Source organism: Vitis vinifera, chromosome 4, assembly GCF_030704535.1.
Source record: "Vitis vinifera cultivar Pinot Noir 40024 chromosome 4, ASM3070453v1".
Lineage (NCBI taxonomy): Eukaryota > Viridiplantae > Streptophyta > Magnoliopsida > Vitales > Vitaceae > Vitis > Vitis vinifera.
The window spans coordinates 21,953,081-21,973,200 of record NC_081808.1 but is presented as its reverse complement, the minus strand read 5'-3'; the positions used below and the strand labels follow the sequence as shown (position 1 = coordinate 21,973,200).

Sequence of the window (20,120 nt, the reverse complement as noted above, 5' to 3'; positions counted from 1 at the left end):
AGACTGATGATTTCTCATCAAAAACTCATTATTTTGTTTAGCAACAAGAAGACATGATATTAATTCAGAATATTTTGTAAATCTACGCTCTCGATATTGCTGCTGCAGGAGCACATTCGAGGCATGAAACGTAGTAAAAGTTTTCTCTAACATGTCTTCCTCTGTGATTTTTTCTCCACACAGCTTTAATTGAGAGCTGATTTTGAAAAGTGCAGAGTTGTATTCACTAACAGTTTTAAAATCTTGCAACCTTAGGTGCATCCAATCATATCGAGCTTTTGGGAGAATCACAGTTTTCTGGTGGTCATATCTTTCCTTCAAATTACTCCATAGAGTAAAAGGGTCATTTACCGTAAGATACTCATTTTTTAAACCTTCATGGAGGTGATGGCGAAGGAAAATCAATGCTTTTGCGCGATCCTGCAGGGATGCTTGATTTCCTTGTTTGATCGTAGCTCCAAGGTTCATTGCATCAAGATGTAATTCAGCATCAAGGATCCAAGATAGATAGTTCTTTCCCGAAATGTCAAGTGCCACAAATTCGAGTTTTGTGATATTCGACATTGTCAAATAACTTCATATATATGACAAAACAATATTATTAAAATCAGTTATAATAACTTGATAGCATTGGTATAACTTTGATTATAAACAAAATCAAATAATTTGTTTATAACTTTTAACAATATGTAACAAAACAAATCAACAATAATATAAATATGTAAAATTTTATTCTATATAAATAACTTCAAGTTTAAGATACGAGAATTACCTTCAGAGCAATTCGTGCTGATAACGTGTTGTAAAATAAGGACAAATATAATGCAAATCAAAGTAGTAGAGATAAAATATATCTTACTTTGATATATAATATGGAAGAAGGAATCAAAGAAGAGAATTGAGAAAGTGAAAGAAAGAGAGAGAGAGAGAGAGAATGAGAGAAAGAGCTTTCTTTCTTTTCTCGGGACGCTTTTACATGGGGGGGGGGGGGGGGTAAGAAGCCTTTTATAGGCTTCATAATGGCCATCAATGTGGTCATTCATTACTTTTCATTTACAACAATTTTCTAATTTTTTTTTAGAGAAAAATTAAAATCTTTTGAATTGGTCGGTTTTTTTGGAACCGTCCGGTTCACCGCTTGAACCGTTAGTTAGAACGGTTTTACCCCGGTTCGACCTCAATCCGGTCTAAATGACCGGATCGGACCGGAATGGTGATCGGCCAACGGTTGGACTGTTTCGACCGGCCGATCCGGTCCGGTTTTTAAAACATTGCAGTCCTAGGTATGAACTAGACAAATGGACTTCTGGGTTTAGAGCTGTGTATGAAAACATTAGATCCAGATTTATTTATGAATCATTCAAAGTGGAAGGTTCCTCACTCCTTATGACCCGGCTTATGTCATTTGGGCACACCTCATATATTCCCTCTGACTAGGCGGCTGCGGATTCTTTGTAAAAACTACAGCCTACAGGCCAAAGTCATTGCGTGGTGGAGAGAAAAAGTCTTGTATGTATGAATGCTTGGAAAGTATGATGCCCAATTTAAAATGAATTAAGACCCACTAGTGGGTAGTGTTCGTTGGATTACGTGATCAAAATTCATTCAGGGAAATGGGTTTGTGTTGAGAAACTTCCGTTCATTGGATACTAAAATTAAAATTTAAAAATGGAGGATCAGTAGGCAAGGTATCGTGGGTGCATTCCACAGCAAAGATACAACCCTAAGATTATAAAGTAATAAGATGGTCGGGGTGCATATGAAAAAAGGCATATTTGGGTTTGACTAATTTATACAATCAGGTCATATTAAAATTTACATATCATCAATCAAGTAATGTTACATCATATCAATTTTTTTAAAAGCTGCAATGGTTATCAAATTAGGTATTGCAGCACTATCATTGTGTTTTTTTGTCAAGTTGAGTAGCAAATTTGAAGTCAGCTGCCTAGAAAAGACACTAAGGAACAAGGATGTGTGTGGTCGTGGTTTGAAAATTCAAAGGAAGAAACAAGGTAGAACCGTAGAACCGGCAGTTGAAAGTTGTGTACAGGCGAACAAGTGATACTGGACTTGGGTAGGTGACAGGTGGTAGGAAACAGCCTATAATTCTAATACAAACGTATAATTACAATTACTGGGCATTTTACCAAGTGTTTCCGCGTCCATGTCCACGCTCCCAACTCCCAGTCCCTGTGGGCCTGTCCCTACAAGCCAACAAGTCAACAACTACCTCCATCTTTCTCAAAACATACTCAACGATCGTCTATATGTACACTATTCAATTATAAATCCGGGACGGGTCCCACCTCGCCGAACTCACTGGCCTCCAGATGGCCACGGTTTCGGCGTCACCCCAGCCGACCGACGACATTTCCCTCCTCTACTCTTATTTGACTCTCTCCCCTTCTACCTCGAACAGGTGGGAACTCCTCAATTTTCTTCCAAAACCTAACGCCTCCTCTATTATTGCATTATTTATTATTCTTTTCTCTATCATAGATTTTACACACGCGTATTTGTACAAAAATATTGCTCTGCGTTTTCTCATTGATTTCATGCATTGAAGATAGAGCCATGGGTTTTGATCTTAACTCTTGTTGGGTGTTGGTGGTGGTGCTGATATCGGGCTGGGTTTCGCAGATTTGTTATGGGTTGGGTACCTTCGGATTTGATATGCATCACAGGTTCTCCGATCCGGTCAAGGGGATTTTGGACGTCGATGACTTGCCCGAGAAGCTTAGTCTTCAGTATTACAAAGCTATGGCTCACCGCGATTGGGTGATTCATGGTCGTCGACTCTCTACCAGTGATGAAGTTAAGCCGCCCCTCACTTTCTCCGATGGAAATGAAACCTACCGTCTCAGTTCTTTGGGCTAGTATGCATTAGACCTTTCTTTCTTTTAATTAATATTTTAATTTAATTGCTTTTTATTTTTTATTTTTGGGTATTATGGGAGAATTGGTGGTGGTTGTTGGAGTTTGGTTCCGTTTGGATGCCAAGAAACGGGAGGAAAAGAAAAGAATAGGAAAATTGAACCATATATCTTCACTGGTTTCAGTTTAAGAAGACAAAATGGTTGACCCCATAGAATTTGGTTTTGTTAGCTGGAAAAGCATCTAAACGTTTATGGCAATAATACCCTTAAAATTTGTCCATTGGAAACCAAGGGCATGTTTCTTGGAACCAAACAGGATGTCAGAAACATGTGGCTGTTCAAATTTTCTCCTTCTGGCAACCACACAGGGTGTTATGAATTATGGTTTTGGAATTCATTTTTGTGGCTTTCTTTTATTCTAACCATTTGTTTGAAAACTTTGAAATTTCAGTTTGCACTATGCTAATGTTTCTCTGGGGACACCAAGTTTATGGTTTCTAGTAGCCCTCGATACAGGCAGCGATTTGTTCTGGTTGCCGTGCGATTGTACCAGTTGCATAAAAGGCTTGAATACAACATCTGGAAAAGTATGTTATTTTGTTTGAGTTCTAACGTTGGTTCTCACTCTGCTATTTTTTGTGATTGTTTTTACCATCTTTGCTAGAGCATGGATCTGCCTTGTGGGAAATTGTGCATTTTGTTATTGCTAGAGTCTCATGCAGTCCTTTTTCTTCTTGCTTTTGCCATCAATTTTCAATGCTAATATTTACACTATGTTTGGTCCCATAAAAGTATCAAGGAAAGAAAAAAAAAATGTTACGAAAAATTATTTTCTTGGTTTTACTATAGGAAAATATGAAAGAAAATGAAATGAAAATTAGTTTAAAACTTATATATTTTTAAATTATTGAATCTTTATATAGAAAGGTTAAAATGTGTGAAATAAGCTTGAAACAACATATAAAAATAATTTATTGATTTTAAATCTATTTGTTACTTTCCCTTTTTTTTTTTTTCTACTTTTCCTCTCTATTTCCTTTTCTTCATATTTTCTCTCGAATTTTCCAGAAGCCAAACAAAGTCTTGGTCATCACTTGTTTCTTTTAAAAATGAAAATTTTACATTTTTTTTAAACGTTTTAATTTGATTCAAGCAGTTTTGGTGTTGTTGGACCTCAGAAAGGTTTGGTCTGTACAAATCCCATTATATTAATAGAAAATCAAGGCTTTGAAACTTTGATTTTGGTTTGCCAATTCTGAGTTTATACCTGGAATTCCATGCAAGGGCTTTGGAATTTTCATTTTGATTTGCCGACTCTGAGCTTAACAACTGGAATTCCATGACTTATAAGTCAGTTCATGGTTAGTTTTAAAGCCTTATCAATCATCACATTACTGTTGTCATCCTTGAAGCTTCGTTTAAGTTTATTATTTCCAATAGTTACAGGTGAAGCTTGACAATTATTCTGGAGAATTTCTGAAATGCATCTTTACTGGAAGCTTATATATGAGGAAACTTGTCATAAATACACTTGTGCACTCTCTCATTTGTATAATCTTGTCTTTGTTTCTTTCATGAGTCAGTGTTGCAAGAAGCATGAGGTTATATAATTGATTATTGTATGCAATTCTGAACTATATACTACTATTGAAACCCGGGCACCATCTAGTCATGCTCTTTATATTCTTTTGGAATCAGGCATTGCTTTTAGAAACTAAATATGCTTCAGTGAACTTATGAATCCCTATTTTCCCTTTATATAGAAATTTGTGAGTATATTGGATTACTGCATGTTTCAAATCACTGTCTTTACAAAAAGTTCTGTGGCCTTTTCTCAAGCAGGTGATAGACTTTAACATTTACAGTCCTAATGCATCATCAACAAGCATAAATGTTCCCTGCAACAGCACTTTATGCCAGCACAAAAACCAATGCTCTGCGACAGATGACACTTGTCCTTACCAAATTTCGTATCTTTCCAATGGTACTTCATCTACTGGGTTCTTGGTAGAGGATATGCTGCATTTAGTTACTGATGATGATGAGTCAAAAGGTTCTGATGCACAGATTACATTTGGGTAGGTAATTTCATTTCACCTCAAGATTAAAAATGGAAAAAAAAAAATGTAAATCTTGGCAAACTCGCTGCAGGTTTTGTCACTTACTCTGGCTTCCTATATTTAAATCTGGGTTAGATTTGTATCATTGTGGAGTTAAAAGTGACAAACCGTAGAGGGATTTAGATGAAGCTGAGATTTTAATTACATGGAAACATTAGAGTTTGCTCATATCGTCAGAAACCTTTTTGAGCCTTCCAATATTCCATCATTTGATACGAGTTCTATTTCGTTTTTTTTTTCCTTTTTTTTTTTTTTGTCAAAGGGCTTGAATCACTTGCATATTCTCTTCCTAAAGTTTTTCTTTGGTTTTATGCTAGTAGTAGACTGATATACATTTAACTGGATCTGTTTTCCTTTCCCAGAACACTTGTGACACTATGTGCTTCTTTGGTTGCAGTTGTGGTAAGGTCCAGACTGGCTCCTTTTTGGAGGGTGCAGCCCCAAATGGCCTATTTGGGCTTGGTATGGGCAGTATATCCGTTCCTAGCATTTTAGCAAAGGAAGGGCTTGTGGCAGATTCTTTTTCCATGTGCTTTGGAAATGATGGAACTGGGAGAATCAGTTTTGGAGATGAAGGCAGCTCAGGCCAAGAAGAGACACCGTTTAATCCTAGTAAATCACAGTGAGTGATCATTTCTTATTTTGCATAGTGCTAATGGAAGGATTCTTGAGATTTGCTTCTGGACTATTTTTTACCAGATGACTTGCTACTTATACTGTTCTTCCTTGGAAATTGTTGTCAGACTACTTTATAATATCAGCATCACTCAAATAAGTGTGGGGGGAACTTCTGCTGATCTTAATTTTGATGCCATTTTTGATTCGGGTACCTCGTTCACATATTTAAATGACCCAGCTTATACATCTATCTCTGAAAGTGTAAGTAATTGAAACAGTGCATTTAATGTTAGTGTATGGAGCTTCATTACATTTTGAGTGCATAAATTCACCCACAAAAATTAAAGCATAAATATTTCCTTTTGCAGTTCAATCTCAGGGCCAAAGATAAGCGTTCTTCATCTGATTCTGACCTTCCTTTTGAATATTGTTATGACATAAGGTCGATTTCATCTGCATACTGGTTAGAGATATTTTCCTTCTAAACCACAGGTCCTGATTCTTGTCATTTCATTGCAGCGAACAGCAAACTACTGTGGAGTATCCAATCGTAAATCTAACAATGAAGGGTGGAGACAACTTCTTTGTTACTGATCCAATAGTTATAGTTTCTATTCAGGTGAGATTACTTTAAGTGATGTGAATGTGATATCCTTCTTCAGCACTCCTGGTATACTGAATTTATGCTCATGATTTCCAGGGTGGATATGTATACTGTCTGGGTGTTGTCAAAAGTGGAGATATCAATATAATAGGACGTGAGTACTTACAAAATCACACTGCTTAAGTGGTGAAATTTACATTTTATATTTATGAATTTCCATTTCAATGTTTAGCATCATTTTGGGATTTACCATAGCCTTGTGCTCGTTCGCAGACAGTTGCTAAGGCAATTAACTGCTGGGGTCTGTTCTTGAGCATTCCTATTCATAACCTTTACTGTATTTCAATTTTCGTGCAAACTTTAGCTTTTCTTTGGCTTGACTTCGGCTGTTTTTGGTGTCATAGAGAAGCTCTTGAAAAATGGTTCTAGAAAAATTCCCATTAGTATTATTTTGTGGGCAACAACAAAATTCTATAAAGTTTGGAATGAAGTGAGTGAATAAAGATTGCTATAAATTGAAGGAAATAGCTTTATTTCTTTTTGTGTGGAACATTGGGTTGGATATGCAAACCTCATTCTTGACATCGATATACAAATTAATAATATTTGTACAAAACAGTTTTTTGTAGCTCTGCTGGGTATGAAAAACCCTTATTGACTTTAAGATACGTCCTAATTTTCCATCATAAGAAGACATACTTTATTTGTGTGCATAGAGAAGTTGTTGCTTACAGAATGAGTCATTCATCTTTGCAGAAAACTTCATGACTGGTTACCGCATAATTTTTGATCGAGAGAAGATGGTTCTGGGTTGGACGAAATCTAACTGTGAGTATATGAATATGATTTCCATGTTGAGGTGGGTCCTGGTTTAGCTTCCTAGTAGTAACGAAAACTCTTTTACCCAGGTTATGACACAGAAGAATCGAATACTCTACCTATCAACCCAGCCAACTCTCCTGTGGTTCCACCCACTGTTTCTGTAGAACCAGAAGCCACTGCTGGGAATGGCAATGGTTCACATATCTCAGAGGCCCCTTCACCTTTAGCAAATGGTTCACCTACCTGGAACTCCTTCATTCTAGCACTCCTGATGGTTTTTCTTCCCATTTTAGCCAGCATTCTATAATTTTTGTTTAGGGTCATGATATATATATATATATATATATATACCACCATATTTACTGATAGAAATTTGTTGGATATACAACAAAATTGGAGGCATCTACAGGCTTCCTATTCTTTGGTTTGGAACCTTAAAAGAGTTGTAAATATGGTTTTGACTGTGGGCATATATAGAAAATAGAACTACTACTGCATTATCTTGCTTATTAATAAAAGTTCAGTTCTTGGGAGTCTTATGTTTATTTTCTTTTTCCTGGAATTGATTTGTGTACAGATATGATTTTGTTTAACATTAGATGTTTTGTCTAAGGCCATACTTTTCTGAGGGGCCACTACTGAATATTTTGATTATCTGACACTTGAAAACATGAAAATTTGGATAAACAAATTGAGTGAAACCTCTTAGAGTAGCAGAAGGTGAAGCAGAGGTCACGATGCTTGGGCATCTTCCAATCAATGGATGAAAATTATCCAAAAATCCATAATTTTGTAGCATGAAGAGAGGGTATCTTTGATTATCCTTCCCCATAAAAGGCAATTTCAAAAGTGATTTTTTTTTTTTCAACTTCTACAAAAATATCATTTTTTATATATATATTTATTGAAATCAATTATGGATATTTTGACCTGTATCTATATTTTCTTCATTATTTATATAATTGTTTAATTTTTTCAATAAAAAAACTCAAACATGATTGATTTTATTTAAGAAGACTATATGTGTGTTTGAGAGTGATTCTTAAAAGCGTTTTTTATTTTTATTTTTTTAATACTTAGAAGATAAAAATTTTCAAGTGTTTGAAAGATTAAAAATGTTTTCTACGATCAGTGTCAAATGAACTTTAATTATCATTATTTAAAATGATGATTGAAGTGTCGTTATTTTAATATTTTTACAATTTTTTTTTTTAAATGGCTTAACCTAATTTATACCATTTCAATCTCAAGAACAATTGAAATAATAAAAAATAGTCTAATATTTTTTTTATTTAATTGTAACGAAAAAATCACAATAAAATTATTTTAAATTTTGTTGTGGAAAATAAAGTAGAAAAAGAAGAAATAGAATGATAAAATAGAAAATGAAAATTATTTCATTAATAGGTAATCCCATATATAAAGAGTCATGAAAACATTTACGTTAATATGAATAAACATTCATAAGTTACCACAATATAATAAATTCTCCTATCTTATAACATTCCCTTAGATGCTCATAAAAATATGCTTAATTAAAACCTAGTTAATAAAAACTTAGTGTGAAAAACCGAAAAGAGTACAATATTATTTAAATAATTTAGTCATTATGAGTGTCTTATAAAAAATTTTACCAATAAAATTTAGTGGGACAGATAATTCACATTATGTTCATGTAACTTGGTAGTATTATATTTGATGACAGATAATTCACATAATTATTGAATATAAGAGATTATTGACCTTAGTTATACATATTCATTACTTGTTTTACAAATTACAAGTATCTTTGAATGATTTGAATAGGTTGGTATCATTATTTGTTTAATTGATCTTCATGATATTATTGTACTGTCATAGATAAATATATATCTTTTTAAGATCGAGTTTTGTGGAGGTTTAAAAAATAGTTAGCATCCTTGTATGCAAGTAACTAAGATTTTGATCTTTTCGAATAGAATAAGCTCATATCGATGGTTCTACAAAGATATCATAGTACATGTTTGACTTCGTTTCAATACCTTTAAGCCGGAGCAAAAAAATATATCTTGCAAGACTCAAGAAAAATATTGAGATTTTTTTTTTAAATGATAATAAGAAGTAATAATAGATATTTTAAGTTAGTTTTGTTAAAAAAAATTTGATATATCTATTATATAATTTGTGACATCTAATAATAATATTATGAATTTAAAAATACATTTTAAAGATATTTATTTAATTTGGATGTATTCAAGGAAATAAAAGAGATTATGATACATGTATAAGTATTTTTTATTTTAAAATATTGATAATTTTATTTATAAATTTATATTTATTTGATATTTAATTATTATACAAAATGTACATTGATTTATTTACAATAATTTTATTTTAATTAATGTATAATCTATATATATTATGAGATATTTATAATATAAATACAAGTAGGATATTTACATTAATGAATCTTATAGATAATGTTTGTTTATAATGTAAATACATATAAACACATGTACAATTTAATTGAAATAGCAAAGTTGACTCAGTGGCACGGCCCTTCCCCTTTTTGCTTGAGGTCATGGTTCAATCCTTTTTTCATTTCAGGGATGAAGTACACATAAACAACAACCAAGATGAGTATTTAAACCAAAGTGCTGGTACAAGCTAATAATTGCAAAGCGAGTTGGGCTGGGCTTCAATGAGTCCAGATGGGTGGGGTAGCTTTGAGATGGGCCGAGCTCTAACAGCCCAACTCAAAATTTTGAAATCAAACAATACTTTTTCAATCTTCTACCCAGCCCATGCCCTCAAGCATCAGACCAACTGGCCAACTTGCATATCCAGTTGTGTTCTGTCCGGAAGGAAAATGGTACAGAAATTGAATTCTTGGGGAACTCATTTGGCCATCATGATCAGAAGTTCTTTATTCCTTTACCTGAACCCTCAACAGCATGGGATGACATCCAACACTGAAATGTGCCAAACCAATACGATACAAAAAGGGTCCAAATACAAAAACCCAGTATCAGGCTACATAATTACAAAACTTCATAAAATAATCACTCATCTCTCTCAAAAGTTTGTCCTATGCCGCACCTATGTTTGCTGCTTCTGCCTTCTATTTCCTTTTGACACTCACTAGAAAATTCAGGTAGCAGGTTTTTGAGGGACTCAAAGGGAAAAAAAGGATTGGTTTCACTTTTGTAAAACTCTAGCCTTTTTCTTAACCGATTGAACCAAAGACGATAGTTCGTGATCTTGTCCCTTCTCTTCCTTCTTGTTAAATAGCATATTTTCACTTTTCCTAGGCTTCTTGCCATTGGAGGGCAATTTAACTTGCTTCGACTTTGTCTTAATTGACCTAACTAATGAGGACAGCTCGTGCTTCTCTCTCTTTGATGACAACACATCAGACATCAAGGGCTCGTCTTTGTTTGCCTCAGGGCCATCAGATGAGGGTCGGGTTTGTTTCTGTAACTTCATTGCCTCCTTTCCCCGCAATGCATCCCCATCACTCTTCTGCTGCTGCTTCTGCGCCAACTGGCGAGCATAGGTTGCACTCCTGCAACAACAAAACCAGCATGTTTAACCAATGACAATAATATAAGCAAATCTCTGAACATGGCCACAAATCTCAGGGGCAAAAAAATTTTGGATTTCTAGCATCAGAATAAACATGGCAATTAGAAGATCAGGATCATCCAATTGCCTCGTTTATAAGCCCAGGAACAAGTGATTTGGAATACCAATAGTGCTAGCTTCTGAAAATCAGAGGAAACTACATTACTGCATGGGTGATACCTTTTGAATTGTGGATCTGTCGGATCTAAAGCAAAGAGAGGTGACGTGAAGAGAGATGAAAACCGTGGATCATCATAGTCAACAGCTGGTATTTTGTCTTCATCTGGAGCTTCTTGTCCTTTTCTCCCCTTACTCTTTTTACGTTTCAAATTATATCCCTTCACACTGGTATCTGCTCCCTCTTCATCAGCTAGCAATAACTCAAGCTCTGCCCTGCTAACCTCGGCTTCCTTACCAGTTTCTTGCTGAAGCTTCTTCTTTTTCTTGTCATTTTTACCTTGAGTTACCTCCTTAGTTCCTTTGGCAGAGTGCTCTTCCACAAAAAAGTCATCCGGTTGTTCCATTAGTTCTTGATCAGTATCATCACTCTCATCCTCTGATGAATACTTGGACCTATTTTTTCTAGCCTTCCTTTTCTCGCTTCTCTTCTTGAGATAAGCCTCCCAAACTGTTTCTGACTTTTTCTCTCTCTTTTCTAGAATGCGCTTGCTTATATCCTCCAATCCAGTATTGAAAGTGACTTCCATATCCTGGCCATCCTCCTCATCATCTCTATCAGAGCCATCCCCAGACTCTAATAAAGCAAGGTACTTATTTTGTCTCTTATGCTCTTTATCAGATTGGTCATCATTCTCATTATCATCTGTCTCACTCTCATCGGTATCAGAAGCCAAAAACTCCTTCATTGCCAACTCAGCTTGCTATATGGAAAAAAACCACTCAGTATTGAAAGTACTAACATTGAGAAACAAACTCAACAATAGAAAGTGTATATTATCAGATCCATTGATCATCATATCATCACTATTTCTGGTTGATGCTTTTCATTGCCCAAATTATTATAATCATCATTATTATGTCATAATGCAGCTATCAAGGTTTCAGATATCAGTCAAAATACACCAAGATATTTTCATACAAATTTTTATATTGACACATGTAGCAGATTACATGTGCAATTTAAATTCCAATATATTGTCACTAGGACAATCTATGTGGTAAAATCTTGGCAAACTGGCTTTTCAGGTCTAACTTATATGTTCATATCATATTCTACATGAATATAAGCACATCTTAATCATTTGGCACACAAGAGAGCCCTTTTCTTGATTCATTTGATTTTAAAATATGATTTTGAACTTTTTAGTTGAATAGGAAATGTCCAAGTGACAGTACAGTATCAGGGTAATTAATAAAAGCATTGTCCCGATGAGGGGGAAAGCTACAGTAAGAGGAAATGAAGGCCCTTGAGTTGGAACAGAATCATTTCCCACACAACATAGAGAACTTTTGTGCAACATTTACAACTTTGGAAGAAAACCAAAAAGTTTCACGTTTTCTTCTAAGAAAATGGAATTTGCATTCTATTGCATCTTTCATTTGGAATTTCATCACAAACCAAACCCCACCCACCACCCCTCCTCTCTCTCCCCGATACACAAATCCTTTTTCCCCCCAGCCACAGAGAAGGATACCAAAGTAAAGCAAGAGAAGAAAACAGCAATCTTTTAAGTAAAATGACAGCATATAATGCATTAGGCAAACCGTTTATTTGGTATTGCACAGTAAATAGAGTGCATGATATGAACTCTTCACTACCCTAAATTTTCATAAAGATTGCAAAACCCAGTAAAAGTTGAATTTGTAACAGATTATCAGATTGATCTGAAGCAAATGTATAAATAATTTCACCAACCTCATCATCATTGTATTTTCGTTTCAAGGTCTTTGCTCGTTGAGGTTCATCTTCATCCCAAGAAATATGGATTTTACTGTGTTGCAGTGCTCGAGTATGGAAATCCAAACCCTCATACTTTGCTGGTGCCTAAGCAAGTACAAAAAAAATTCAACAACTAAACCATCAATTCATATTAGTTAACTGACTTAAGTTGTGTTGAGGCTTATAGGAGTTTAAATATTGTAGCATGCAATATATAGTCTTTGTAAGATAAAGATGACAGCTATTACAGGTTGCACAAATGCCTGATTTGATTTCTAACTACAATAGAAAGAAACCAAAACAAGCAGCACAACAAGTGAGGAGTCTGCCAGGAAAAAAATGAACTTTAAACAGAGTGGTAATGGAGCCAAAAGGATATACAAACCAGCAAGGGTGGAGTTTTCTGACAACTCATTTTGGAGAATCCTGATAATTTCTATTAAAAATTAAGATGATGGTCCCAGAATGGGTTGTTCAGAAAGATTTTTCAACTAAAACATCAAGAAATAAACTTCCAACCATATCTTCTGCATCATTTCCCTTTTTTATGGTTCCAAGAAGAATTAATGGCTTCTAAAAAACATTCAATCACACTCTTAGGGACCATGGAAGTCGGGAGTACGAAGTAAGATGTTTCATGGAAGTGTCTGTAAAGAGATGAGAAAGATAATCAACGATAATAACTCATATGCTAGCAGAAAGTAGAAACAGAAGCGATAATATAAAAACCAGTGAGAGAAGATAAATAGATAAGAATTATGGTATTTTGTCCTTGTTATCATAAGCCTCTTACTATCATTAAAGGGTCGCATAACATACCTCTGTTGCAATGTCGTGGGGAGGATGCTTAAACTCCATTGAGTCAGGAATAAACCTTAAGTCCAGAACATTTGATGATCTTTCAAACTCAATTCCATCACAAGCTTTATAGAGGTAATCTGCTGTAGCACTGGAATCACAATCTACCACAGCGTAGTAATAACTAGAAAAATACATGCAGACAAAAAAGGTAAGATGTGTTGAACATTTCAAATGCAAAAGAAAAAGCTTATTAAAGTTAAAACCAAGAATAGAGTAGCAGTAATGCAAAATGACCACATGAACATATGACACAATCTTCAAGGTTTGCCATGAATGCCAAGAGATTATTTGAAAGTAACAGACATAAACAATTCAAACCTAAGATGAAGTTCATAAATTTAGTTGGGCCTCGCTCTCAGTGAAACATACACTCATAAAATGCCATAGGACTGTCTTGACTAGTAAGAGATGTAAGCATAGGAAGAGTTCTTGCTACTAGTTTTGTCAGGGGGTGGCAATTTTGACACAACCCAGCAACATGATTTGAAAACAACACAAATTTTAACAGGTTTAAGTTAGGCACAATTATGCTCATATGCATGTCAACTCATGTAACATATTTAATAAACAGGTCATGTTTAGGTTTGATGGTTCAACCCATCTAACCTATTTACCTAATCGTATCAAGATGACCTATTTTGTGACATAACCCATTTATAACTTGTTTAACCCATATAAATTTATTAATTTTATATATTTAAAAATTATAAAATTAAAAAACATATATTATGAATATCATATAATTAAAAAATTAAATAACAAACTAAAGTAAAATTTCATAATAGAATTAAAATATTTATAATTAAAATTTAAATAAAATTATAAAAAGTATAAAAATAAATTTAATTTATTTTCTATGTTATAATTTATTTATAATTAAAAATTAAATAATTAAGTGCTTGTTTGAATACACTTTCTATTTTCTATTTTTAAAAATAGAAAATAATTGTGAAGTCTGTATAAAATATATTAACTCTTATGTAAAATAATAAACTTACCTTATATCCTTAAAAATCAATTTTAAATTTTTTAAAACTTGAGATAGTGAAAAAATTTTAATACCATAATTTTTTTAAATGGTTTTTCAAAGTCATTATCTTTTTAAGGTAAGTCTCAAAGAGTTCTTATATTTTATATGGGAGTTACAAGCATGTTGTATTTTTTAAAAACAGAAAACAAGAAGAGTATTCAAAAGACACCTAAATTAATTAATAATTGAAAAAACTAATTTAAAGTTAAAAACAATTAAAAAGCATTTTAAAAATAATACTTACATAAATTTAAAATCTTAAAGAGGTTAAACAGGTTATAATCGTTTTAATGGTTTAATGGGTTTAATAGGCTAGGATTGTGTTAATAGGTTATCTGCATCAATTCATACAAAATCAACACAACTCATTTATTAAATAGGTTGTATTCGGGTTAAGTAAATTTTTGGCATTTCTTACTTCAACATTACACGACCCACTATGACCCCTACCTATTGTGCCTTGAGGAAATTACATTCGTCCTAGAGACATCTCTAATCCATATGAAGAGATGGTTTAATAATTATCATTCCTAAACTGCAGTCTCTGATGCACCCTGGATCAGCAACATGGCAATGGGTTTGTGTGTGTGTGTGCACATGCATGTGTACCTATGTGTGTGTATTTCAATCTATTCATTTTTTTAAAGGTGTATTTGGACAAACTCATGTATGTGTATAATACACAGTTTCTGGATTAGGCCACCAGAAAAGCCTACTGCTGTGAGTCTCCTTCTACTTCTACATTGTCATGTTTTCCTCACTTCCTTCACTTCTTCTTGACCTTGAGGTTATGAGAGTTAACATATTACACCATCAACCCATCCAATGGAAATGATTGGAATGATTTTGGAAAAAAAAAAACGTACACAAGTAAAATGTCAGAGCTATCTCCCTATGCCTTTATGGAAAATAAGTTGAGCCAACCACACAAATACTACCAGTTAGAAACCTAACGAGACAAAATTATTCCTATGTTTACTTGAAGATTAATCCATTATTCAGAGTGGGGAGATGTTAATGATCTAAGAAAATGCAATATCCCTGTAGTAGTAAAAGCTGTAATCAAAGAATTTGAACAGGGTCAAGCACCTTAGCCGACTTTTCTCATAAGCACGCAGCTTCTCATCATCAATCTCATTATCGCCATCATCATCACTTTGCTCTTTTTCATCATCAAACAGGCCTATAGGACCATGTACTGCTTCCTCTTCCATACGCTTAAGTCCAAACTCAGAGGGATAGATAGCCACAGAAAGGATGTGTCCATCTTTAGGGAGAAATGAGCTCAGCACCATAAAAAGATCAACAGCCTACAGCATGCAACATAGTTTCAGTTGAGGCCTTAAGGAGACACCACCAAAAGGAGAAATTTTATAAATAAACTATAAGACTCTAACTAATACAGCTTAACCAGCAAAACAAAATTAAAAGGTAGAAAAACCTCATACAAAGAAAACCTTCAGTTCAACATTAATCTTTGCCACAGAAGTAGCATATTGTTCAAAAGGAAACAGTGCAGCAAAACAGACTGAAAAAAGTAGCTACCCTGGAAGAATCTATACAAAGAAAATGCAAAACTACTACTGTAAATTTAGGAAAATAGGACATAGAAGAATTGCTGAAAATGATTTCATCAATACCAGTGAAAAAAATCCTTACTCTATACCCTCATCTAAAGTAATAGCACTCTCTAACAAAGAGAATAAAACTTTATACATGTGAGAATAAAAACATTAGCAATCTCATGACATCAATTCTGCAAACAAAGGTTAGCTTCATGTCTGGTCGTCAACAGCCTCATGCCCATCCCTGGTTACAATATCACTCAATTTAAGACCAAAACTGACAACTTACAAATAACTGACATGAGAATGCCTGATTCAACTTACTAAACTAGCAACACTTGTATTCTATATGGTAGATTGCAGCTCCTTTATAACATTTTTTTTGAGAGGTAAAATTTTGTCCCCATTGGGACTTAAACCTAGAACCTCCCATAAACCCTCCCAACCTTTTACCACTTCAGCCAGGCTCAAAGGCATGTAGCTCCTTCAAAACTTGCTAATTGCTATATAGTTGACCACACGTGCTACAGTAAATATGAAGAGGTTCTATCCCTGTGTACTTTGGTATGCCTTTTTTCTATGAGCTGTTAATATTATTTTTGCTTGCCTATCAAATAAAAAAGGGGGAAAAAGGTCAAGGTTCTGTAATGCAGTGGATGGATTGCAGAAGTGGTCTACATAATTCCACTTTTGAAACAAAAGATCTGATTGTGTTTGCACCAAAAATAGATGACTGTGAGGGCCGATAAGGCATAGAGTACATCTGGCATAAAATCACCATCAGCTTTTGAAAGTAATATAAAATGAGAATACCCACCTGCCTATCATAGAAAAATTCACTTGTGATAATATTTTTTTCCAGTAAACCAGTAATCACCCAATTGATTATTAACGTCAAGAAGTTGCAGGAAGAAAGAAAAAAAATAGGAATTTGACATGGGTCATACTAAGCAATCTTGTTCTAAGAATTAAAATTTTGGCCAATTTCCTTTTTTTTCTTTATGAAGGTAAACTAAGCAAACATATTAAAAGCATTTGACAATTTTCAATTTCTTATATCCTGTCAAACAAAGAAAAAAACTTAAATTATCATAGGAGAATTCTGATGTTATCCATACATCTATAATATCACTTCACAATTCTCTTCACTGCTTTTATGACCAGAAATGGCATGAAAGGGAAAGTTGTTCCATAGGCTGAAGATGCACTACAAAGGCATGAGACAGAGTGCATGTTAACATAGGAAGAAGGTGTGATCCTAGTGAAAGATGCTCAATGGTCAGAGGCAATTTTGTTACAGCCTCAGATTAGAATAGGTCCAAAAAAGCAAGAGAATGCCATGGGTATAAAGTTCCATTAAGATAAAATAAGCTACAAGGGATGGACATCCAGAAATAGCCATTGGGCTTTACCTTTTTCCAAGTGATTCAACTGCATTCTAAAACTGTAACATAATGATAATGAGGGTAAAACAAGGATGATGGTTTCTTTTCCTCAGTACCATCAGTAGCCTGCCTTACAGATACACCATAACATGACCAAACTTTAGTACCATTTCCATAAAACAATTTGTTCCTCTCAGGCTGCTTCACTCTCATGATGTGCAGTATTTTGCTGACTTGATACTTATTAAACAAATTATCTTTATTATTGGATTATCTTCAATCCACATGATGGGTGTTCCTACTGAAATATATACCATGTCAGAGAGGAAAAACTAACTCCATCCCTGACTTTGCCATATTCTCCAAAATGAGTAAATGAAACTAATTTCTTCAGAGAAATTAATTTCCATAAATTCATTACCAAGAAGACCTCAGCAATTATAGGGCATTGATTCCCTAAGAAATCCAGAAACCATCTGTGGTGTTTCTAGTTTGAGAATAAAGGCAAAGAAAGCACATCTCCTGACTTATCATTGATGTGTTAACTGAAAAGCAAGAGTTGCATATAAAAAAAAATGATGAACTTCAAACAAATGGCTTGAGATCTTTGTACCAAGTGATGATGCAGTGAGGTGTTACCTAAGAAATTCTTTTTTTTTATAATGGGAAAAATGCCCTCTATGGAATCCAGTAAAGACAACTCAAGCGGTAAAGATAGTAGGAGTTCACTATAAATGAAAATTGTAAAATAACATGCAAAAGCCATGAACTTTATATCCATATCCCCGTGAATATGCAAAATGAGTGACATCAACAGCTAAAGTGATGAAACGCCCGGTTTATACTGGCAACCTGAATCTGCTTCATATCTAATTGCAACTTTTCACACAAGTACTCTAAAAAATAGCTCATTTCAGCAACACTACAAACACATTTGAGATGCTTTTATGCCATACTGTCTAGCAACAGATCAAAATTCCAAACTCTGATGTCATACCTTCACTTGTCTCCACTCCATATTAACAACAGCCAGCCGGTGTGTTTCTTGTTCGATTACCGGTATATTTTCCTCCTGTTCCACATGGTAGCCCAATAAATCGATGTGAGAATTTAATTAAAAGAAAAAAAAAATTACAAATAGAAGTAGGCTCTGTTTAGTTTCTGAGCAAATGTCCAGAAAGGAAATAAATTAAAATTTGCAATGTATTAGCTTCTAAAAAAATATGCATTCCATGAAAACTAAAACACTGTTTAATTTTGTTATTCATGTTTTCGATTTTTTAAAGAAACAAAAACAACAAGGCTCAAAGTTTTTCTTTTCTTTTTTTCTTTTTTTCCTCTCTTTCCTCCATTTCCTAGCAACCAAACAGGCTTAAATTCATCAAAACATTCACCAAAAAAATGTTTAATTTTAAAAAATAAAATAGCATAAAATTTACTTGTGCGGGTGACTCTTCCTCCGAGTAAACTCCGTCATCCTCTTCATCTGTATCACTACCAGTGGAAGAAGCATCACTCTCCGAATCATACTCCGCTCCAGATAGCTCCGATTCACCGTCCGATTCAGAAGCGGACAACTTCCGAATCTCATTCTCGTCTTCGTCTTCCTCACTGCTAATTTCTTTCTTCTTCTCTTCCTCTTCTTGTTCTTCGAGTCTATAATAATGGCTCAAAGTGTTTCCCGACCTGTCTTTCTTAGGTTTTCCTCTCTTGTCCAGTGGAGCAGAGGATGAAGTGAAGCTCTTGTCGTGGAACATGCGGTTGAAGCGAGAGTCAATTTCAACCTTGGTTTTGTGCTTCGGAACCTTCTGAAATCTAGGGTCCGAGTGTAGGGACGAGAACCGAGCGTCGGTGACGATCTTCCCTCCATTTTTACTTCTTCTATCTTCCGCACCACCTGCACTATCAGATTCCTTCTTCTCCTTCTTCTTCCCGTCGTTCGATTTTTTCGAACCCATCCCTCCCTCACCAAAAACCCCTAAGACAAAATTCTTCCAGAGACGATGCTTGTCGCCTTTCTAAATAACAGAGAAGCTAGGGTTTTTCTGAACCGTAGGAGAGATGGGCAGCCCAATCTTTTTACTTACGCTTGGCCCGAACTAAGCCCTAGCGTGTGGTCTGCTGTTATGAAGCCCAATGGGCTCATTAATTTAGAATGTGGCACTGACCCTTCTTGGGCCTCTTCAATGCAAGGCTTGCAAGCTTGCCGAGTCATTGTCAATTTCAAAATGTATCAAAATTCTGCACTTGATTTCACCTCTGAATTCTAGAGATGTTTCATCATACATTCATACCTGTTCCACTAAAGCGGAACACCACAATCTATGCCCCTGTTTGTTTCATTCTATTAACCCATCACAGTCGATCCCTCAATATGTTGCATGCCCATGCACGCCAGGGGGACATGGTTGTTGGGTAGATTGAGGTTGGGATTCGGGAAATGATTGCTCCTACTCTTACATTTGAAAACCCCATCACATCAGATTGTTTGTTAGCACCAAAACCGGACCATTATAGCTAATAAAGTAGATACGTGCTCAACAAGCTTTGATTCCGCCAATAACCAATTTGATGCCTCAACCATACCCTCCACATGAAGCCAATTTTACATTATCTTTCCAACAACGCAAGAATAGGATGAATCATAATCTCACGTAAGGATAATTTCATTCATTTTTTCCTAAAGTTTTGATTCAATAAGCCCACTTCTTATTAGTTTGAAATTTCTTTAAA

The 20,120-nt window shown here is 34.7% G+C and overlaps 2 protein-coding genes across 2 annotated transcripts; one reads left to right on the top strand and one right to left on the bottom strand.

Annotated features, from left to right (window-relative positions):
- Nucleotides 1-2,152: 2,152 nt before the first annotated feature.
- LOC100259162 (aspartyl protease family protein 1) lies at nucleotides 2,153-7,588 on the top strand. The gene is made up of 11 exons (XM_059736469.1): nucleotides 2,153-2,422; nucleotides 2,644-2,879; nucleotides 3,331-3,466; nucleotides 4,722-4,957; nucleotides 5,397-5,621; nucleotides 5,743-5,878; nucleotides 5,986-6,059; nucleotides 6,137-6,236; nucleotides 6,318-6,375; nucleotides 6,978-7,049; nucleotides 7,130-7,588. The coding sequence occupies exons 1-11, from the start codon at nucleotides 2,168-2,170 to the stop codon at nucleotides 7,348-7,350; spliced, it is 1,749 nt and encodes a 582-aa protein (XP_059592452.1). The 5' UTR covers nucleotides 2,153-2,167; the 3' UTR covers nucleotides 7,351-7,588.
- Nucleotides 7,589-9,923: 2,335 nt separating this feature from the next.
- LOC100254034 (pre-rRNA-processing protein ESF1) lies at nucleotides 9,924-19,488 on the bottom strand. The gene is made up of 7 exons (XM_010648831.3): nucleotides 18,827-19,488; nucleotides 18,385-18,459; nucleotides 15,527-15,747; nucleotides 13,366-13,528; nucleotides 12,523-12,651; nucleotides 10,827-11,527; nucleotides 9,924-10,587 (listed from the first exon to the last, which is right to left on the bottom strand). The coding sequence occupies exons 1-7, from the start codon at nucleotides 19,343-19,345 to the stop codon at nucleotides 10,221-10,223; spliced, it is 2,175 nt and encodes a 724-aa protein (XP_010647133.2). The 5' UTR covers nucleotides 19,346-19,488; the 3' UTR covers nucleotides 9,924-10,220.
- Nucleotides 19,489-20,120: the final 632 nt, after the last annotated feature.